The sequence below is a fragment of the Drosophila biarmipes genome, chromosome 3L (assembly GCF_025231255.1).
Source record: "Drosophila biarmipes strain raj3 chromosome 3L, RU_DBia_V1.1, whole genome shotgun sequence".
Taxonomy (NCBI): Eukaryota; Metazoa; Arthropoda; class Insecta; order Diptera; family Drosophilidae; genus Drosophila; species Drosophila biarmipes.
In genome coordinates this window covers 24,909,428-24,933,693 of record NC_066613.1, presented here as the reverse complement: position 1 = coordinate 24,933,693, position 24,266 = coordinate 24,909,428, and the positions used below count along the sequence as shown (strand labels likewise).

General features: G+C 41.9%; 1 protein-coding gene across 4 annotated transcripts in view; it reads left to right on the top strand.

Annotated features, from left to right (window-relative positions):
• LOC108034792 (DNA N6-methyl adenine demethylase) overlaps window positions 1–24,266 on the top strand; it is a 99,537-nt gene that overhangs the window by 22,551 nt on the left and 52,720 nt on the right. For all 4 annotated transcript variants that reach the window (XM_044095067.2, XM_044095066.2, XM_044095065.2 and 1 more), the window contains one exon: window positions 6,783–6,920. In XM_044095067.2, coding sequence (XP_043951002.1) covers window positions 6,783–6,920 — 138 coding nt within the window. The remainder of the gene's footprint in view (window positions 1–6,782; window positions 6,921–24,266) is intronic.

Genomic DNA, 24,266 nt, shown 5'->3' with positions numbered 1-24,266 from the left:
GAGCAACACGAACCGAGTTTTTGCGGCTCTATCAAATGCAATTTGAAGCGCTGTGCCACGCCCCCTCATCAGCCGCCGCCCCCAGCCCACCCACTTGGACTCTGTCAACTCGAGCGCATTATTTGCATTTCTCGTTTGGTCCACAGTGGATGCGAAAAGTTTGCAGCCCGCATTTCACCAGCTCTTTTTTATTTGCCGTTTGAATATGCAGCTGGAATGGCTTTTTAATTTGCGATTCGAGCTGGACATAAATCATTTTTGGACTTCATGCGACGAATTAAAAATTAATGCCACATTGCAGGGGCTACCGAAAAATGCAATCAGTCGAAGCTAGAGAGATGGGCCGGTCTCATGTATCCTTGATTTCCAGGATAGAGGATGAATTCGCTTTTTGCACACAGCTCCGGAACATTTTTATCGATTTTCCTCTTGCAATGCAGGCGATGAAATTTTGCAACCCCAAAAACCAGTCTGAATTTTTTCCACTTTTTCACCCCCCGCCCTGTCGATGGACCACGCACTTTTAGAAAATACCAGAAACGATGGGAAAACTGAGAAAAAATATAAAGGAGAAAGGCAGGACAGGAGAATGGCGAGGAAGGGCGTGGGAGGAGTGTGGGATGATAGTGCGTGCGTGTGCGTGGAAGCATCGCAGAAGGGAGACAAGGAAAAAAATTCGCAATGAGGGTTGAAAATAAATTGCTTTTAATTTGATTTCAACTCAATTAAATCTACGAAATGGAATTTCGAATTAATTCTTTTCTGCCCGCCCGCCTCACTTTGCTCTTGCTCACTTTCAGTGGCAGTATTAGCCCCGCAGCAATGGCCGTAGCCGGTATCCAGTCCATTATCCTTGGTTAGTCCTGCCACCAGGACCGGCTTCGACTCCCAGTGCTAATGCACTTTCATTAGCACGCATCTGCAATCCCAACCGAGCCAAATATAACTAATTAAGTTCCGTTCCATTGTCCTGCATCCCTTTGCCCTCCTGGGATTTTCGGTCGAATGGCACAGCTGTCCTTGATAACTTGGCATAAAGGTGCTTGGCTTGATTGGGAAATTTTTAATTTTAATAATAAAGGCGATTGGCTTAATGCTCTTTTGTTATTAAATTTAGCAGCTTCTTAAATGTTTTGACAAAAGAATGATTATTCTGAATTTTTTTACTTAAATAAAGGGTTAAATCTGCCCATAGTTAAAGCTAATATACTAACTCATAATCACTAATCTTTAGATATATTTCTTATATGTGTGTAGGAAAAAGTTATTGAAGGAGTATATCTACATAAAAACCTAAAACAGATGTAAAATATATATGTTCTTATAATACAAAAACAAAGGCAACACAGAACCAAATCAGAAAATCTACTTGTAACTTTTGCAGAGTCAAAAATCCTGTTCCTTTGTCCCCATGCACCAGTAATCCTGAGAAGCCTTTGAGTACCCTCCTCTCCATCTGCAATTGTTTCCCTTTTCAATTGTTTTGCAATCGCATAAAGCCGCTCAATTAACACCGAGATGCCGATGCTGCTTCCCCCATCTTGGTGGTATAATAAACCCAACCCCAGCCAAAAGCAGACCCTCGAATTGTGTCACAAGGCAGCCGAATGCCCTTTGTTGTGCTTTACCCCTTTTATCACTCATTTCGTGGCCTGTGACTTTCGCCGATGCTTTTCCGCTTTTTCCGCTACCTCAACAAACAATAAAACGCTCCCCCCTCTGAACTTGACCTTGATAAATTTGTGAAGTGAGCTTTTTAGCACATATCAAAACGGTTACATCTCAAGGGGGCACGCCACATAGCGCACACCAAAACGGGGGAGAGATTGACATTGAAAATTTCGCATCTAAATTACGTGTAACAAATCGTCGGATGACGCATCTCTGCTCGCTCTCACCGCCCCACAGAGAAAGCAGATACGTAGCTGTGTATCCCTCAGATACATAACACATATAGGGGTGGCTGCAATTACAATGCCAAATGAAACGAAACTCACCCTCGTGTCTAAATGTATAGGGATATATATATGCGGAGGAAGTCAACCCCCGAAAACAGAAGGGCAGAGCGAGGTCTGACAGCCGCAATCAAAACGGGATATAAGCCATAAAAAGCAAATCCAACAGGCCTTGGCCCTGGTGAATCATCATCATCGCCGTCGTCGTCGTCCTCGTCGTCCAGAATTTCTCCAGACGGCGTTTTCGGCATCCTTCAAGGACGCCGGGGCTAATCAGGAAGCCCGCCTCCCCCACGAAAGTGATAATCAAAATAAACAGGGCTCAAGGTGGCGCATGTTGGGGGGCTTCGGCTTCCGGGTGCTATTCCCAGTGCGACAACCTTGAAATGTTTTGCCTACGAAAATCGATTTCCCTTTCTGGGAGGCTGGTTGCGCCCAAAAAAGGGTTGTCCTTGACGTGGAAATAATTAAGGCTTTATTTTGGCTCAGGTCAAGGTTGTGTCGTTGGGTACTTTATATTCTGTTCTTCTCCCACCTTTTCAAATCAACATCAAGCACTGAAAATAAAATAACAAGTAAATGTATTTTAGTGTCTATTTTATTATTTCTTTTCTTACGTATTTAGAAGCATAGGTAGGTGATTCCTAATTCAATTCAAAAATATATTTTGAAAACTATTTTACCTCTCTGAGTATGATTACGGAACCTATAGATCTTATTCCCGAATTTATTATTAATAAACCGGCTAAATGGGGTTATTAAAACTGACCAACAATATTTACAAACCTGATTTAACTATTCCTTTCCCACAGTGTCTGCCAAAAGTGGAGCTGTTTGGGGGGGTTCGATGTAGGGGCTTTATAATACATCAGCCTCGACGAAGGGTTGCCAAAACTGTGGCTGTGGCACACACATAAACCGAACTTTTTATGGCTCATTAGGAGGGGTAGGAAATGTCGAGGGGTTGCTGATTGTGTGTTGTTGTTGTGGTTATTCTCCAGTGGCTTCGCTTCCCCCCAAATTGTGTCATAAAAAGCGAAGCCGAGCCCGAGCCGAACCCGCCCCGCTGGCTTTTCCCAACGTGTTGTTGGGACCCGGATTCCGGATCCTACCACAAACCCAATTGGCCTAGGTCAGTGCTCGGCTTTGGCCCATTTGTGTGCGTGTGGCCTCTTCTGGCAACCGCAAACCGAGACTCAAATTCGAATTGGGGGCTACCTGTTGCTCGACTCCCGTTGTTTCGAGAGCCCCAGGACCTCGCTGCCGTCCATCGAAACAAGTGAACCGCCGGCGGGCTTTTTGAGCAGCTCATTATGCCATCGCAGCAGCTGCCACCTGCCTGCCTTTTAATAAAAACTAATAGCCCCAATTAAGTCGACATGCGTTTTGTGCTCTTGCATTGTTGGCGCTAATAAAGTCAACACAAAAAACAGGCTGTAGTTAATGGAAAAAAGCCGGGCACCAGGCTTTGTGAGCCTTTCAACAGGAAGCTACGAAAAAATTGATTTAAGGAAGGTTTCGTCTCGAGGTTTATAAGCTGTCATCGATTTTTTTGGCGAGGAAATGACGAAGCTTTCATCACAGGACTTGTGCATGTGTTTTTTCGCCGTCTGCAGGGTTGTTTTTCTTTTTGTTGCCTGTTTTGTGTGCTTTCTGGGTTGCCTACTTTTGGCCCTACTTTTATAGGTCGTTGGCCTCGTTTTTACGGCTTTTTGGGGGCTTCTTTAAGACGATTGTCTGTATTTCTCCTCTTTTAGCCTTGCTAAGGGAGCTTTCTAGCTTGAATTATGAGGCGTTAAGGAACGTCATGTTTATTTGATTAGGGAATAGGCTGGTGTTATTGTGTGTAGTTTAATAAATACTTTATTTTGTGTTTCAGACAATGAGTTATATTTCCTTTATTATTGTAGGCTTTCTATTAATATTTCCTTAATTAATACCCCTTAACTATCATAAGCTATTTACTTCACAATAAAATCAAATACCATTACGCTTAATGATTAATTACCCAAATTTTGTCTATATAAGTCAGCCCCAATAAAAATACAACCCGTATAAAAAGTTTTTGTGTAATGCCTTAATTAAGACATACACAACTAAAGCCCTGAGCACAATCAACATCTTAAGCCAACTTGATTTCCAATTTAAATCCTCCACAGTCACCTCTAAAATATTTCCTTCCATTTTAAACTCGGAATACTCATCCATACCGAGCACAACTGTACCGACTGCACTCGCTGCGTGCCATTGTCGTATCGGTATCACCCGAAAACACCTCAAGATCTCCCGAAGGCTGCTACTAAATTTAGACGCCACCGAGAGCCAACCCCAAGTCGCAGTAATCCCAGATACTAGATCCCCAGACTACAGTCTCCAGGCCCAGTGACATCGTCTCCATCTTCCATTTTCCATCTTGTGGCAGTCTTTTCATCATTGGGGGGCTGCAACTGGCACGCTCTCAACTGCGACTGTGAATGCAACTGTGTGACTTTTACTTTGGCTCTGCATTAAAATAATTGCTTCCGAAATGACAACTGCTGCTAAAATTGAAAAGTGCCCTGTACGCAGACGCATTTTGTTCCCAGTTCCCCGATCGCCGGCTCCCGGCTCCCGATTCACGATTCCCGGGTTCCCACTTCCCTGATCGCCCCCAAAAGGTTGACGTTCTGGCAACATGTGTGCGCGCCTGCGCGTGCCAACAATGTAAATGCAGCTTGGCGATGGAGATGGTGTGTATACCGTTTGGGGTTGGTTTGGGGAGAAAAAGGAGCACTTGGAAAAATTCCATCAAGTTTTCTTATTCTATTTATTGGAAATGTGTAACAGAATTGCAAACATCCTATCCTGAACATTAATTATACAAAGCAATGTAAAATTCGAGCCTTGAAAAAACTTTTTCACTACATAAATCGAAATTTGGGAGACCCAAACGGAGAATACAAAACTCCAGTCACAGCTTACTCATAAATTTCTCGCAGTGTCTATGATGGCGTCGCTTATTTACCGTTAAGATGCAGTGGCTGTCAATCAGCCACCGAAAAGACTCAACCCTCAGACAAGGGCATTCCACAGGCACTCCTGCGAAGCTGTCTGGATCCGATTGGGATCCATATGTCGCCTCCGCCCTCCCCTACACCACTCTTCCACTGTTCGATCTATTTTTGAACAACTGTGGAGCTCTCGGCACGCCTGCGCACACACTCTAATGTGCACATGCACAGCCATAATTTCCATTTTCAATTTTAGCTCTCCAACCTCACCGTTTGTTTCCCCGCTTTCCCAGCACTTTGCCTAATGGTTCTTCTGAGACCCGATCGCGTCTCAGGCTCTTTTCTCCGCGGCTCTGGTATTTACGACCCTGCGCCGGAAATAGTCTTCGAATTCGGCCCAACAGGCTGTAAGCCGCCCTCTCCATGCTTATTGGAATTATCTATGGTTTCGATATCCATATGTTCCTTGTTCCATTGAAGTAATTTAATATGGCAGCCAGTTTCCTCAGAGGTTAAGTGTCGTTATTCAACTGCATGGTTTTGAGCCTGTGAGAGCGGAAAATTAATGTTTGGGGATCAGGATGCCATACTCATCTGTGTTGTATGATCCAAAGGAAAAGTAACTTTGATTTATTGGGCGGAAGAGAATTAATGTCATTTTTGGACTTTCATCGTTTTTATATTTTACATAAATGTTTTTGTTGCAAAGAAACATTTGTTCTATAATTATAAGTTTTTATCTTTAAAAATCGGGAAAGTTCGATACAGAAAAAAAGAATTGTAGTAACTCGAATTAGGAAGGACGAGAAAGAACAAAAGATTTATGGATCGTTCCTATGGGAGGTACCCCAATATTGAAAGTAATAGAAGAAGTAGCAGAAAAAACTTCTGATATATATATATATATGATATAAGTAATGACAATTACACTCTCAGCAGAGCAATCGGCTGATATAAAGTCTTATGGCAAATCTAACGACTTTATAATACCACTTTTACCATTGTTTACCTTTGCTATCTTAGTTTTAAATGATTTTTTTTTATAATAGATAAGCCAAAGTAAATTCCTTTCGCTGCTAGAATGCACTGCTTGCATTTCAATTTGAATTGGCGCCAAGCGCCCCTAGCGGTCAAATCAGAAAATAAAAATCTGCCCTTCCGGTCTTTCAAGTCTCCTCGAATTCGCTGCGTTCCAGGCCGCTGCTTCCACAGCGAATTCCTCTGACTTGAACCATGCGTAGCGCCACCTAGCGTGTGGATCTTGAACCATGTTTGGTTTGTGTCTGAATTATTAGGCGCAAGCAGTGCAAAATTTCCCATGTAGAAGAAACGTAGTAATTTTACATTACACGACAAAGGCCTCCTGATGTCGAGTAGATCTACCGGTATTTTCGGTAGTTTTGGTATTTTATCTTATAGACGATACCGACGGTCACCCTAAAATTACAGTCAATTTGGCGCGCAAATTATAGCAAATTTAAACGAAAATTAAATTATTGGGAGGGTGTTATAAATAAAATGAACAACAGATAATGTTTAAATTAAATTGACGGAATAAATGACTAACCATTGACCCCAGGGGACGAGGACTTCATCAACTGATAAATGCTGACGAAAAGAGTAAAGAGTATTTATTAAAATTATTTACAAATTAAAAAATGACCTAATATAGGACTTTTTAGCAGGACGCTGTCAAGACTTACCTAGTTTTATTCAGGCCACTCAAAAAAAAAGATTTACAATTTTGATAGATATTATTAAGGGTATTCATTTTGAACTTAAAAATCTAGGAATATAATTGAAAATGATAACTTTACGTGTTTTTTTTTCTTTCCAGATCGTCTTCGGAGCCGATGGTCAGCCCGTTCGAACCGATTCGAAACGCGGCCGGGGCAAGGGAAAGTCCTCTGCTTCCGGAAATGGATCAGTTAACGCCACAGGTATCGCCGCCGGCAATGGAACACCAACAACTGGGGTAAGTGACGTCAACTCGCCTTTATTGCCCAACCAGAAGCCCACCTCTCCACATTTTATTCATGGGAACTAATTAAGTCACGCGACGACACTCGCAGACAGACTGTCTGCGGTCGAGGGATTGCCCAGGCCCACATCCAGACCCCCAATCCCCAATCCCCAATCCGCAAGCCTCGAGCCCCAAACCCCAGATTCCAGATACCCAGACCCCTTCACGGACCACCAGTCTTTTTTCGCGGCATGCCGCAGCAACGTTTTCCACGTCATCACGCCCGTCGCCACTTGCTTTGTTTGCTCAGGCAAATACACTGAGAAATTGACTATGTGCAAGCCGAATCTTGCCCAAATGTGTTTAAGATTTTCTTCTTTTTCAAACTAGCCTCCAAAATTGTGAAGATTAGTTGGAATTTATATTCAAAAGAGCCTTACATATTTTGAATTTAACTTTAAAAATAAATGGCTACCGGACTTTCAGCTTTCTTTTTGTCCTATTATATATTTTAAATACATATTTAAATAATAGCTGAAGCGTAAGAATTTTAAAAATATGTCAAATCTTTTTAAAAAATTATTAAAAAAATTATTTTTAAAAATAAGAAAGATGTTATAAATTGTTATAAATTATATGAAAGGCCAAATATAAAATATATTTTATGCTGCTCTCACAATGAAACTTGCGGAAGCATCACCAAATTGTTCCCTGTGCAGGGTAGTCATAGCAACCAGGGTCGCGCCGGCTTCCCCGAAAGGCAATCCCCGACATCCCAGACATAATCTCCGCCGCAGGCAACCGACCGCACGTAGCTGGGGGTCACCACCATAAAAACCTGCCAGCAGAGGGAAAAAATAACAGCCGAACGGGGGCAGACAAAGTTGCGCCTTCTGTGTTGACTTGCTCAAAGGCGAGCTGGTGCCGTGCCACTTGTGCTGCGGATTGCTGCGGATGTGGATGTGGATGTGGCAGCCACAAGTCGCACGTAGCAGCCAGCAGCCAGAGGCGAAAGACCCAGGAGCCAACAGCCAACAGGCAACCGGCAACCGGCAACAGCCAAGAGGCAAGAGCCAAGAGCCAAGAGCCCGCAGCCCAGAGGATGGCTACTTATTGTTGCCAGGGTCTGGGTCTCTTTTTCGCCCGTCTCCGCATCCGTCGCCCTGGGAAACCCTCTGTGGGACCACCACCTCACTGACTTTTTCCTTCTTGGGGAAGCCCGGGAAAGCGCCACTGGCTGCCACTGCCACTGCCACTGCCACCGCCAGTGACTTTGACCTTTGATGGGACGGATCGGCCGGGGGATTTCCCTTTCAGCAGCTCACGCAACAGCTCCTCGGTGTCAGTCCTCGATGTCGTTGCGATTTCAAGGTCGGCAGCGTCGTAAAAACATGACACAAGCTAATACTGTGTATGAGTGTTACATAATACAGTGAGTGCCAGCCACAAGGGTCTTGAGGTTCGGTGACAGCGGCATTTAAATAAGGGATACCTTCCTTTGGCACTCCCACACAAAAGGGAAACATATTTCCAACAGGATAATAAAGCTAACTTGAGGTAAAGCGCCTTTGACATTTGCTTGATTTTTCACAACATAGAGAAGAATGGGTAATAATATAGTGATTTATTAGAACATCTTCGGGTTGTGATGACTCTTTAAAATCAATCAAGGCAGTTAGTGTAAAATCAGGAGAATCCAATAGGGCCTTTAAACAATATTCTGTAAGAAATGTCTATGTGTTAATCTTAAATTTATTGTTAATTTAAATTAAATTAGAAAATCTAATGTAAACGTTTTTCGGAATAGCATTAGGTTACTTGTCAGATGAGAGCTATCCCTTTACATGTTTAATGAAACACTTTACATCCACCCTCCTCTACTTGTGACACTTGTGATTCCTTAATGAAATCCCGCTCCACACAAGGAGCTACCCCGTACAGGCAGCTCGTCTATCCGGCGCATCACTCAAGTCATTTTATGCGGAGTGGAGTGGAGGGAAGGCCCATACCCCTGCCATCAGTCTAAGCCAACGATTTGTTTGGCAAGTGGCAAGTGGCTGGTGGCAACATCTGCGTCTGGAGGCGACTCTCCTCCAATGGAGCGTTGATTATGTCGTCACAGCGCCTGAGACATCGAGACTCCCCGTGGAGCCACACACACACAGAAGCCCATAAAAAAGGCAAGCAGACTTCCTCATCCAGCTCGGAATCTGAATCACGTGTGGCTCCGGTGGCCATAAAACCAGCAACAGGTTGTCGTCCTGGTCCTTTGGCTGCGATTCGCCCGAGCTGGGGGAAACCACTAGAAAATTTCCTCAAGTTTTGCGGCACTTGCCTGTCTTTTTCTCTTCATTTTCCCCCGCCGAGTGCAACACTTGCAAAGTTTTCCTTTGGCAAATGTTCCAGCAGGGGGAAAGTGAAGTGAAGTTTTTGGTGGCCCAGTGACACGGACACAGAACCAGAAACACGGCTACTACTTCATTTTTTCCTGCTGCCGCTGCTGCTGCTCCTGTTGCTGCTGCCACCGAATTCAGGTCGCGTTGCAGTTGCCAGGACATCCTGCTGCCCCACCTTTGCCCCCCACTTTCCCACCCCCTCGCGACCTTTCAACGTGCACACGATGGGGCAAAAAAAGCAGCAATAGAGGAGCCGGCAGAGGCAAATCCATTGGCAGCACACGGGGCATTGGGATTTGGCCAAGGACGAGCCCGGAGAGCTGCTGCATTTCCATGGTCAGGGCCACTGCCATTCCATCCTGCCCGAAGGCCCACTCCGCAGAACTCCTCTGGCGGCACGCTTTGACGCCTGCAACGCGGACCTGGACATCGCATCCTGCACTGCGAAGAATTCTGGACGATTTTTAGTTGATAGGATTTAAATTTGTGAAAGAGAAATTCGTATGGTTATTACTGCACTTTCTCCTAATTTTTTTAATTTTTAGGGAATAATTAAGGAAATAGCGAAGAAATATTTATTTCTAACCATTTTCCCACATTAAACACATTTAAAAAAGCTTTTACATTTAATCACATGACTATTATAGGAAGGAGTGGCTTACAAATTAGTAAACTTTATTGGTCTGAAATTCCTGAAATCTCCCCAACAGATATTCAGAGATCATTCCTTTTTGCCGTGCACCTTTTGGCCTTCGTGTTCATGTTTGCCTGCAGTTACCAACATTTTTGGCCAGGCAGTCAGCCAGTTAGCCATTGTTCAGGCCAACCGGGTCGCGGATTGGGTCGCATTGGGTTGCAATGGAGCCGCGCCGAGTTGAGTTGGGTTTTTTGGCTTTGATGGCCTCGATAGTCCAGCTCCGCACTCGGCGATTCAGGGTCGCCATGTCGGCCACGTCGGCCCTGTCCTTTGGCCAACGGCAACATCAGCGACAGCGACTTGTTGCACTTCCCGCACTCCCACCTCGCTCCCCCATTTTTTACCAAGGTTTATCCCACTCCATCTGGCTCCATCGAATCTGCATATACATGGGCTTATGCGGAATGCGGCTGGAGTTTGTCATCCCGGCCAATGGGGACAACACTCTGCTGCAGTAAATGGGTTGCTCTGTTAAAAAATCCAATTAATTCTAAAGATGATTAAAGATTAAAGAAGATTAGGACAGTTACCCTAACTTAACGGTGTAGGATCTTTAAAAAATACTGTAAGTAAAGAAATCTTTCCCACCCTTGGTAGTTTCAGTGTTCAATAATTCCCAAAGCACACATAATAAAACCCATTTTTGTAGCTCAGTGCTCTGCACATTTACGATGCATTTTTTTAAAACTGCACCTCCTTTCGCCCCCGCTCAGCCCACAGCCACCAACCATTCTTGTTGCGAGTGGTGCTTTTGTTTCTTTTTTTATTGCGTTGGCGTTTTCTAGCTGGGAATGGGGCCATTCCAGCTACCGAATGCCGACTACCGACTGCCGACCGGCGACCAAAGACCAGAGACGCCCGACCACCGACCAGCGCCCCTGGCAATTAGTCAACACATGCCCGGCGATGCAATCAGGCTGTCACAATGTTTGGACATGGACATGGCACGCAAAGGGGGCTGGGTCTGGGGCTGGGGCTGGGGGCAGAGGCTTGAGAAGTGAGGAGGGGCCACTTCAATTGGCAGCCGACTCGTGCACTTAACGTCTAATTAGGCGGCGCCTGCTGAAAGCCGCTCAACGGGTTCCTTCCTCCGGTTGGCAATGTCAAAGCGAAGGCTTTTTAAGACTTTGGCCACACCTTGGCCATCACTCAAAATGTGAAAAAAGGCAGAAAAAACGCAGAAAAAGCAAACAGAAGTTGCAGTCTGTGGGGCAGACATAATCGTAAATGCCAACATGTCGGCGCCAAGTTGGCTGGCATGGCTACCTCAGTGGCACAGTACCACCAACCGTGACAGCAGCAACATCTACGGCAACAGCAGCAGCAGCAACATGAAGCACCAAGGGGACTCCTACGTGCGATGGCGATACAAGAGCTTACAAACAGCTCGTAAAAAACAGAGAAGCAGACCCACGGCCCGTGGCATCAGCACCGGCTTCAGATTCAGCTTTGGCTCCACCAGCAGCAGCAGCAGGCGGCAGGCAGACAATTTGTCGTCCAACTGTCCGCAATGGAGGCACCGGCACCGGCACCGGCAACACCAGGGATAGCAGCAGCTAACCAGCAGCAACACTTGCTACACCGAGAGAAAAAATGGGCATGGTCACACAGTTCTAACCCGAAACAAACAGAAGTAGGAGTAGTAGTAGATGTTTTTAAAGAAGTAGCTAAAAAGAAAATTTAAAAAAAAATTATAATGAAGTATAAATATAAAACATAATCACAGATATGTTCAGAGAAAACACCAAACTGGAGGATCTTAAAAGTCATTAGGAAAATGTATCTTTTTCCAAAAATTGATTTATATTTATATTGTTTTTCAATATCACATTGTTTCAATTATTATTTAAAATGAATGGGAGCTCATGCGTTGATACCTCCCCTCGTGCTTCTGGATATTCCTCCTAATTTCTCGCCGTGCATTGGCTGGTGTCCCAAACTGTAAGAGGAGACGGGCGACAGAACAGGGCGACTTTTGGCACACGCAGCACGTGAGCCGGGCAACCTGTCTGCGGTGGCTCCTGCCGTTCCGTCCGCCTGTCCTGCTGGCATGCCATACCATCCCCGCTGCTTCCCCGGTCTCGCTTTTCCGTTTATGAAAGACCAAAAGGACGGACGGACTTGCAGGCGATTCCGTGTGGGTCTTAAGTCGAACAATGAAAGCGCTGAAAGCGGCCACGCAACTGTTGCTCTTGCGGCTTCAGCTGCTGTTGCTGCAAACGGGACACGCCTGCGGCACCTTCATTGAAACCCAAGCCAAGGGGGCCGGGGAAAAAGGCCGAAATGGAATAAATAAAAAAGGACAAGGCAAAGGCAAAGGAGCCCAGGGAAAGCAGACCCAGCGGACACAGACCCGGACCCATGATCCAATGTCAAGGTTGCTCGGTTTGTTGTGGGTCAAGGTCGTGGGCGAAAGGCCATGAAAATACCCTCAAAAAGCGGAAGCGCACGCCCTCGTCTAATAATAAAAAGGGCATTGAGCTTAATTTAACCCTTTTCCGGGTTGATGTCCTTTCCAGTGGCTCGTCCTTTGGCACGCGCCGGGGCCCTTGACCCTTTTCGGCCCGACCGCTGTTGCTCGAACATCCTTGAGAGCCAAATCCAGTCAACCCAAAAAAAGGGAATCATAAAAAAATAAAAAGGTCCTTGCCACCGCATCCTTGCTGGTGTCGTCAACCTTTTGTGAGCCGCTGACTCGCAACTTTCTGCTTTCTCTGGACTGTTTTTTTCTCTGTTTTTGTGCGTCTCCTTAGCCACTTTATCAACTGTTGCTCGGGGCGGCATTTGCATGTCCTTTCTCTGCCGGGGTATCCTTTTTTCCCGGCCAGACAAGTCTGCCGGGCGTCTGCCCCGAAAGGTTTCCTTTTTGGCCAACCAGTTGATTGACCTTCTTCAAAGGATTTCCACTTGTCCCTTTGCCCTTCCTCATTTCCACTCGTCCTTCTCTTTAGTCTCTCTTTCGCATCTCCTTTTTAATTATTTAAGGACATTCTTGTGCTCTGGCGTGTGTGTGTGCCTGTGACATTTGGCAAATGAAAACTTCTACTCAATTTCCAGGTTCAATTTGCGCTTTAATATTTTCGTTTGTTTGACTTGTCGTTTTGCTTAATTAATTTTCTTGGCTGCTACAATGAAATTTACAACTTTTAACGCACACTCTAGCACTCAAAAGAGGAAGAGCACTTCCGTTTCCTGCTTACACACACTCACACGCACACAGACAAGCACACTCGAAGGCACCGACTTACACAGAGGCTAAATTGCTGCAATAAATTTGAAATTCAATTTAAAATGAACATAAATTGCTTCAACTTTCGAAGCTTGTCATTTTTAAAAAACATTTTTCAACTAACACACAGGCACAGGCACAAGCACAACACAACGAACGAACACACACATAAATCGCATTAAGCGCTTTAAGGCACAAAATACTGCCATAAAAATCGTTTGCTCGTTAATTTCTTGTGTATTTGTGTGCGTGCTGTATTTTTTGTTGTTTACTGCCTTGTCTTACGCGTCCCCAGCCACCCACAGCCACCCCCCATTTCCCCATTTTCCCCGCCATTTCCCCGGCTTTCCACCGTACATAATGGCGGCCAGCTTCAGCTCCAGCTTCCTGCTATATACATACACTTGATAAATGTGCATGGCAGCGACACATACTCACAAAGCACCACGCACACATTCAAGGATACATATACACAAATATATATAGATATCTATGTGTATAAATGTGTATACCTATAGCTATATTGGACAAAAAGTAAGCGAAGAAAATGAAGGCAAAACACTGGCAAGAAAATTGAACTCAATTGATACCCAGCTGAATTTTTCGCACAGCATGCGATGGGTTTTCTGGGTTGGTACTAGGGATATGTATTTTAATGTTTCATGGCTACTTAAAAAAATCAAACTGTGAAATTTGTAAAATTTATATTCTATATTAAATAATATCAATTCAAAGATTACATTTCTTCAGTTGCGAGGTTGTAATTATAAAATCACTAAGGTATATAGACAAACAAACTTCTTATTATATATAATGAACCATTTTATGTTAAAGAATAAAATTAAGGTACATATCCAATACCTTTTTTTTCGATATACTTAGTATAATTTAAAGAATATCAAAGAATTATATAAATCAAAACAACAAAGACATTGATGTATACTAGTTTAATATTAAAATCAATTAATAGGAATCTTTTAATACAAAGAAGCTAGGGAAAAGTTGCTGGGGAAATCTCAGCATACCCCTGTCAAACACAAGAGGTATTCCGCAAGTTGTAGATGGAGATGGAGGTGGCGATGGCGATGACGATGGCAGCAGTAAAGCTTTTCAATTGCCACCCCCACACAAATGCGCGTCTATAATGCCTTATATAAACCAACTCTCTCCGCCCACCAACACCCCCACCCCGGGTGTGTGTGCGTGTGTATCTGTGTGTCTGTCTGAGTGCTCAGCTCAGTGGTGTTGAGGTTGGGTGGTTTTGCGAGGGGGTGGGGTCTCTCGCTTTAATTTTGGCATGCATTAAGTGCGCTCCTGGGGGTTGTTTCCCGTTATTATTCCGTAGATATTATTTTTTGGGTGTGCAATATATTTGCCTTGAAGTTGCAGTGTAGGGCTTTAAATTTTTCATTGCCTACTTACGCGGGCATTTTGGCTAATTGATGTTGGCCAATGGCAACCCCACCGCCTCATAATGCCCTCCCTCTCCCTATCTCCATCTCACTCTCTCTGCGAGTCTTGCTGTCTATATCTATATGGGAATTTATCCTTCTGCTCACATGTGAAGTCTGCCAGACAGACTCACACAGATACACCCACACAACGAATGGCTTTTGTCTGCGATTAGTTGCAACCCTTAAAATGCCTGCATTGCTCATACGACCCGTTGAACGCTTTTTGCCGGCCATTCTGCTTTGTTTTGCCCGTCTGCGTCTTCTGGCGGAGTCAACTTTTTGCCACGTACACACTACTGCAACTAATTTTCTTTGTTTTTCAATATTCCGGCGATGCTCTTTGTCTGGCCACCCGCTCTCTATATATAAAAGCCCCCTATATATCTGTATATCTTACCCCGAAATTCGACGAAACTGCCAAAGCGGTCATAGACATAATCGAAAATGCATGGCCGGGAGGGAAAAGGGTGAAAAGCTGTCTGGTCCTGGAGCTGTCTCGTCTGTCTAATGCACATTTGATGGCACTCGCTAATTGCTTGATTAGCAATGCGGTTCCCAGGCCCCCGCACACCCAAACAGTCCGCAAAACTTCAAACGATCCGGCGATGATCCCGACCAGAGTTCAACATAAATTATAATTAATATAGGCAACACGCAAGAACCGGAGATGAGGATACAAGATACACACCCCGAGATCACGACCAAAGGGCGTGACAGCGTAAAAAAGATATATATAAAAGGCAAAAGCAATATCCGAAGGGGTTAAGCCCAGCCGAGAAATAAATTAAACATCAAGGGCAATATCTGTAAGATCTGCAAATATGGAGAACAACCGAGGCAAAAAGAAAATCAATTAAAAAATGCCAGAGATCTTTAAACTTAACTTAACAATCACTGGCTGGGTAATAAAAGGTACAATAAAAATTTATGGCGAGCAATGTAAATTAAACATGAAACTGCCGAACAACGTTTAAGAAACTAAAAATTAATATACAAATATTTCAAAAAATTCTAGTAAAAGAAAATATATGAAACTACTTACAAAACAATTAACAAACAATTACAAAAATACAAGAAAACCCAGGAACTTCAAGATGTCTGAAAAATTCTCTCAATATTTGCGCTGCATTACGATTCCTTTTACTTTAGCTGCATTGTATCTCGCACTTTTTGTGGCCTTTTTCCGCCACAAAAGCTACAAAAAGAAAACCAAACATTCAGGGCACAAAAAAGGGAAGAAGAAAAAGCTGAGAAGTGAACACATAAATTACAGACGAGCAACAACAAGAAAAGCAAAGAGCTGAAGTTGAAGTTGAGGAAGATGAAAAAAGCCAACAACATGGAAAAATGAAAATGATAAATTGCAAACTGCACATAATTATGCAATTAAAGTTCGACGTTGTAGTACGTTGTACATTCCTCGTTTTGTTGTTTGGCTGTAGTTGTTATTATTATTATTGCCTGGGCTGGGCCAACTTGCCCGGGCAAAAACCAAGCCAAAACCAACAGCTAAAGGGAAATGGTCTACAGAAAAAAAACATGGAAAAATTCGCATAAATAAAGGAGCTGCAAATAAATGCAACAGCGAAACTTACTGGACTTTGCCGATTGTTTGGCCCTGATTGTTGCCACTGATGGCATTGTTTTTGCGGTTGCACCAAATGTAAATGCGAATACAAAACAAGGATACTTTACGCAACCCCCAAGATATACGCATATCTAAAAAAAATGTAGATGTTTGTAAGGGTTGTCAAATTTTTTAATTATTCTTGTTTTTTATTGTATCCAGAAGGATATATAAACTCTTATTGTCGGGTGACAATAATTACCCAATAAAAAATTCCAGTAATGCATTTTCAAGTTATACGAACAATAAATAATCTTGAAATTTAAGTTTTTCCAATGCTGAAGATAAAATTTAAATAAAAGTAATATTTATTTTACCCCTGTAGTTCTTAAGAATTTAATTACATGCGGCACAAATAGTCAACATCACGGCCAATGCAGGCCAAAAGTAAAGTCCTGCAGCGAAATCGCATTAATCGGTGAAAACACCAGAGAAATTCATTTAATGCAGAATTATTTCTACTTTTATCCGCCATTTGCTTGCCCTGCACGCACACACAGGAACAGAGGAAAAGTGTACATTGCCAGTGTGTGTATGTGTGTGTGTGGGTGTAAATGGAAAGAAAACTACGAATATTTTTCGTATGCACGCCCAATTTAAAATTAATTGCCAGACACAAAAGAACACTGGCAAAATGATGATGACAAGGCGGGAAAAGTGGGAAAAATGGCCAAAGGGGGTGGGAAAAAGGCGAGCAAGTTTTGCGAGGGCGTTGCTAGTGTGCGGGTGTATCTGTGTGTGTGCGAATGTCCTGGCTGTGCACTGAAGTATGCATGCAGAAAATTAAAATTAATAATTTATATATTTAAAGCACACCAGCGCACCCAGGGAGAAGGCCGGCAAGACGTCGATGCAGGGAAATAAATAAAAATAATGCCACAACAAATAAAGTGGCAAGAGTAAATTCATTAAACGAAATTCCCATTTTGCTGCACGCTGTCTGAAGCCTCACTAAAAATAAACAAATATGTAAGGGCCTCAACGGCGGCGTGAAAACAGAAAACAAACAAATTAAAAAATTATTTTTCATAATTGAGCAGCGGCAAAGAGCGAAGGCAGCTGTCCCGTTCTGTCCAAACAGGGGGCGTGGCAGGGACGTTCAGCAAATTGCAGTAAATTGCAGGGCGATGGCCAAAGTGGGCGTGGCAGGGGTGAGGCCCAGAGCCGATCGCCCAGATTGACATGTTCTTAAAGACAGCCGCAAGGGGTGTTGGCCTGGACAATCGTTTCTAAATCAAGGGGCTTGCGCGTTTTGATATTCCTTTTGATTAAGAAATTACCAGGTTTTTCATTTTTTATTATTGTCTTCCTTGAAATCCATTAAAATTCCTACATTGTCTTTTCTTGCAAGCTATATTTTATTTGTATAACATTTCAATAACTTTCCTGAAATTAAATCCTTAAAAAACGAATTGTGTAAGACTCCCAACTTTTTATTACATTTTCTTCATCACATCCAGGAGGAAATTCCTCACTACGTTTTTTCTTTCATTTATTCCCCTGGAAAACATTTGACTTGAAAAACTTTTTTCACCTTAATTCGGGGCAACAACTTTTGAAGTAATTTAATTTTCTATAAATACCGATTTCCTTATTCAATTTTTCCCTCATAAATATTTAAAGTTTGCAGGCGAATGCGCCCCATTTAAAGTACTTTAATACATGACTGAATTCGAATTCGAATTCTCGGTAACGATTATAATCACTTTCTTTATGGAGGGTGAAGCCCACAGACCGCAGTTATTCCTTCCTGCCTCCCCGAACAAACAAATGCTGTTTTGTTTTTGGTTGCCCTGCCATGAAGAAGCCAACTCCCAGTTTGCCATTAACATTTAAAAAAGAACCCCTTGAACAACCCTTTTAGCCAACCGCCACCCCAAATGCCGCACTCATTTCATTTGCTTAAAATTCCAATTCACTTGAAAAACGAAAATTTGAATATTTTGCATATTTTATGTGTGTATGTGCGGAACATTTTTTAGATGCTTATTTGTTGTTTTTTTTTTTTTGTATTTTGCATTAAGGAAAATTGCTGGAAAAAAAACCGGCCACTTTTTGTGCCAGAAATTCCAGCAGCTAATAATAAAAAATATAAAAAGCAAATAATGCTGTTTGGCGGCCATAAAAATTGTTGCTTATGTCGATGGAGGGGGTTTTCCTCAGGCTTATAAATAATTCATACGAATTGCGCGTACACGAAATTAAAAAATGAAAAATGCGCAGAGAAGACAACTCAAAACTTTGAGGAAGTTTATTGATTTTCTTACGTGTCTGTATATATATTTAAGCCATATATAGCGGTATATTGCCAACCCCCTTTTAAAGGCCTCGCCTCGGCCCAATAAAAATGTAAAAATAAAGGCAATTTTTATTGCAATTTGCATGAATGAACTATAAAATAAACATATAAATATAAATAATGTGTGTTGCCACAGTTACAACAAAAACCAGAATAATAATAATAAACCACAACAACAAAAAGTACGACAGGAAAAACAATCGAGAAAACTTCACAACAAAATAAACAAAAAGGAAAATAATCGAAGCGGAGCTTCACAGAGGAAAGAAAAACAATAAGAAGTAGGGAAACAAAAATAAATAAACGAAAATTGTTTCTACTTCTCTTTACCCCCAAAAACCCCACCACCTTAACCCCCCTTTTACCATCTTGAAATCAAGAAAAATAACAAGCAGAAAAGAAGAGCAGGGAAAAAGGAAAATTTCTGCTGGAAAACGAACCGAAGAGAAAATAAAATAAATTGCATCATAAAAACGGGCCGAAAGTAGGAGCCATAAGACAGAGCGGGATGGCTGGAAAAATAAATAGCCAGAAGAGGAAGACAAGTTGGAGGAAAAACAAGAAGAAAAAGCGGCAGCAGCAGCAGTTAAATTAGAATTTTATGCAAATGAGATATATTTATAGACGAGATAAGACGGAAAAACATCAGGAAAAAAGCTGGCAAATGCGAAATGCAATCGAAGTTCAGGAAATTGAGCAACTAATTATGGCCTTCAAGCCTTCCAATATTTCTCATAAAAATAACCAAGCAAAGCTCTTGCTATTATCTTAAAAATCCAATTTTTTCACCATATATTTTGTAAACTTTTCTGTTTCAATCAACATTTTCAACTCGGACAACTGCAATTTCCTGTTCCAAAACTACTCCCAAAAGCTAATTCCCGAAAACTTTGTGCGACCAAAGAAAAATATCCATAAAAGAGCCAAAGAAACTAGAGAAAAGGTCAGAACTGTGGGGCCATAAAAAGAGGGGAATATGAAACATGTGATATAAGCTAAGTGATATATGGGCTACGGGGTGCACGGACCCCTATTTCTGCCCCCCAAAAAAACCCACAACCCTTCGGATCTCTGGCTGTAGGTGCATTAAAACTTTGATAATTACATAACTTTTATGTATATGAAATCTCGCAAAATGTTTGGCTGCACATTTTTGCCACAGGCTGCAGTCCAAAAGGGGGCGTGATGTCATATAGCAGCAGTGGCGTGGCGGCAAGGGGGGCACATAATAAATAAACGTAAATTTTGCATGTGGCGAGTTAATGCAAACACAGACTCACACAAGATATACACAGATACAACCTTTTGGATGTGTTTTCGGGGAGGAGCGGGCGGCGCGGGGGAAATGGCAATGTTGGTCCAGGAAAATGTAAAATTAATGCATAAAGTTTACAACAATAATAGCAGCAGAAGCAGCAGCAGCACTACCAACTACAACAACAATGTCCACAACGACAGCCGCAAAACTAACAAAAGTCGGTCCAAATAGAGCCAGAAAGAGAGGCACACTGGCCAGGAGAAAGATATTACGAGTAAATAATGTTTGCCCCAGCCACGCTGATAAAAACTGGCATACTTTATGTTTATTTAGGTTTTCCGTACTTCGCTCACATTTTTCCAGGGCAATTTTCATGTGCAATTATCAGTGGCGGTGGGAGCGAGCGAGAGAGCTGATTAAAACCGGATGCCGGAAGTTGTCAAATAATCGTGCTAAGTGACTACTCGCTTTTCTGTCAATTTTAAGCTGGCAGCTTTGAGGCGGAAAATAAGTGGAAGAAAAGCCAATTTAAAGCGATATTTATTGCTCGTGTAGCAAAAATAATTATGAAACAAGCATCAGGGAAATGCATCTTTAAGATACATTTTTGGGACTTGAAAAGTTAGCTCTTCTTTTTTAATAAAAGCTTTTATTCAGATTTAAATATAATATATACCTTAAAAGCAGAACGAAATGCGCTACATAAAAGAGAATACAGTACACTGATTTTGCCAGTAAAGTTAAAGCTGTTAAATTTTCCTTAACGCGTAATTTAATTACCTGAAAACCATAATTTCCAAAGCCTTAGCCGCAACACAACGGCTTAGACTTTCCATTAGACGGCCATAACCAAGAGCAGTATTTCAGGTTCCTTTGTTGCCCGAGGCCCAGACAATTAACCATCAAGTGGAATATTAACATTTTTGTATCTCTCCAAATGCAACATCTTGTTGCACAAAACGTGGCACGCAAACAAGCGCCAACAGATATAAACAGTTTTCGCTTTTAATTTCAAAGTTTCGTCGAGCTGTGCAACATTTTGTGGGTTTTCAACGGGCTGGTTCTGAAGAGGGGGCTGCCATAGAAGGGGTTATGTGAGGGGGCGGGCAGTTAAGCAGCCAGCGCAAGCTGCTTTTAATGTTCCATTAAAACGTGGCAGCGTTGCTGGCTGATACTGTTGTTGCCCCTGGATGTTGCTGCCTGCTCTGGTTGTTGGTGTTGCTGCTGGGTCAGAGGCAACGACAGCAACAACACACAACACAGCAAAACTAAAGCCATAAAAGCGACAGCAACAACACCAAGCCGGAATATATTGCGTTCTGAAGCTGAAGAGCAAAGAGAAAAATCACAAACAAAATGGCATAAAAAAAGCACACCAAACAAACTGCACATTGCCCGCCATTTTATATTATTATTATTTTTGTGTATTTTCCCTTGAAAGCACGGAAAAGTATTAAGGATGTATACCAATGTCGAATCCATAATATACAAAATCATACATTTTATTAAGACAAGATGTCATTGAAATATTTTATAAATATTTGAAAATAAAATTTCTTTTAATTATAGTGTATTATTATTATTATTACTCTTATTTTTGTATAATTTTTCTACAAAGGCATAGAGAAATTTTAAATTTATCTTTAATATAGACAAGATATCATAGATGGTATTTGTAGGTATTTTAAAGTGAACTTTTTTCCCTGAAACTATTTTTTTCCGCTTTTATATTTTAATTCTAAATCTATTAGCATGGGGTCTTATAAAAATATCTGCTAAAAATCCTTCTCAACATTTTTTTAAAATAAAAAATATTATTTTCTTGTATTGGAGTACCTGTTTCTTCTCAGTGCCCCACAAAGACAGCCACATTTTTAATATTGCCAACTGTTTGTGTCTGTGTGTTGTTTGTTTTTCGCTGCGAATGTTGCTTCACCCACCTCCACCCGTCGAATGCTTTCTTCAGCGGGTTTTTCTACCAGAGAATTGTCGGTTGTTTTTATGGGTTTCAATATGTACATACGCGTACATCGTATAATTCAATGTCGAGGCTCCTTTATGCAGCTTCTCGGGGCCCCATCTATAGTACGCTCTACGGAATGCTCCTCAAAGCCATTGCAGTTCAAGTGTCGCAAAAGGGCCAAAAGGAGGAAGATGGGGCGAAAAACAAAGTTCCAGATAATTGCCAAACACGAAACACGCTCAAAAGGGACACTCCCCCGAAAAAGGAGGAACTGGGCGCGGCCACACCTACGCCCACACATATAGATACACCCTCTGCCACATTACTTTTTTGTGTTTCGTGCTGTTTTTGTTTCTGTTCTTCCATAACTGCTTGCAATTTTCATATCATTTAATTAAAATCGCAAAATTTCGTACACGTTTCCATTTTCGTTTTCCTTTGCTTTTCGTTCGCTGGTTCGAGTTTAAGTTTTATTTTTATGATTTTTATGGCCCGGTAAAAACGCTGAGAAAAGTGCAAAAGGCAGAAAATTAAAAATACTTCTTCGATGCGAAACCAGCGAAAATAATAAAAAAATAAAAAGGGGAACACACGAAATGGAAAAAACGTGAAGAAGACGCGGGCTGCTTCTTCGCAAAGCGAATTCAATTGAAATGGATCGGAGGAGTTAAAATAAAAATAAGAAATATCCCCCATCTTCGTGGCCCCAAAAGGAAGCGGGCGTAACGTCATTAAAAAGGAGAATGAGAGCAAAAAGTAAAAAGCGCGCAAATGTATATGAAAATAAAACCGAGCGCGGTCCTACCTTTGGCTGCCCGCTGTGCTGGGCCCTTTTTATATCCAGCTTGATTTATTTGCCCGCCGCCAAGTTTTATTTGCCAAAACACAATTTCACAAATGCAATCAACTCTTGCAATCAAATTATTCAATAAGCAAACACAAGGCCAAATCGAAAACAAAGGCAAACAAAAAGAACAGCATCGAAACTTGAGTCGAAGGCAACAAACAAACAAGCGACTCTTTGGCATTCCCTTTGTTGTCACCCAAAAAAGGCAACAATTGTGGCTGTTCTTAGTGCCCCCGATAAGGTTTCGATCCCAAGATATGGGTTTCCCCAAACAAAATCTTTGCGAACCCAAGAATGTGCAAGAAGAAATGGATAGGCCAGAAGTATATCTTAAAAAAGATCCGATATTATCAAAATACAAATATTTTATAAATATTTGAAATTGATTTTAACTTCATTGAAGACAATATCTACATTGGGTGGTATCATACTATATTATATAAAATGGAATATTAAGTAAAAAATGGAATATCTTTTAAAAGATTTAAGATATAAAAATAGATTGTTTGGTATTAATATATATATACATTTATGCCACATAAAAAAATAAAAATAACTCTAGGTCGATATTATTTCAGCCACTGTTCCAGAAATAAATCCTCCATGAAAATGTGTTCCCGCTCTAAAAGCGTTAAATATATGTAGTCAAATAGTAATGAAACTCAAGCAGAGGGGCCAACATAATAATTCTGGGAAATTCATCACCATTTATTTCCTTCACAGAATGTTGTAAATTTTCCTCAACTCTGTTTTCTTTGGCCAAAGCGTGTTTTTTAATTTCATTTTACTTTTAAATCAAAAGCTTGCTGGCAGCTCCTTCGTCGTCTGCTTCTTCTGCTGCTGGCTTTTCCTTACGCTTTTCAGTTTTTACTTTTGTTTTCCCCGCCCTACTCTTTCGTGTATGTGTGTTGGAGGGAGATGCAAAAAGCAAACTAATCAAAAAATTCAATTTCCTTGGAAAATTTAATTTTGCTCAGGGAAAATTCAATTTGCTTGCCTTCGCTGGCGTTTCTTTTATTTTTTTCAAGTTCTTTTCGTGCTATTTTTTTGAGAGCTTTTTGTGGGCGGGGAAAGCTGAACTGTTCGCTTTTGTGTGGATTTTCCAAGCGATTTTCTTTTGCCGATTTCCCCCTTGTGTGAGGAAGATAAACACGTTTTTAATGCTATTATTAAGAGGTGTGTGTGTGTGTGCGAGTGTTTTTTGATCATTAGGCGCCACAAAGTATGCAGCTTTGCGCTGGATTATCATTTAATTAATATTTATGCGCGTTTTAATGGAGCTGGCTGCCAGGCAGCAGAGTAACTACCAAAGGTCACGGCCAAAATGTAAGCGAGCCAAGTTCTGAAAACCAGCTAAAAGCGGCAGCAACAACAAGTTGGCCAGCTGCAACTCACAACTCGCAACTCGCCTTGAAACTGGCAACAATGCCACAGCAGCAGCAGCAGCAGCAGCAGCAGCAACAAACTAAAAACGAGTTTTTGATTTGCCCTCAGTCCCCCGCCAAATGTTCCTGGCTTCTGCAGCTTTTTGTTGCCTTTTTGGCTCTGGGCGCGATTTAAACATATTTTTAGCCTCGCACACAGACAG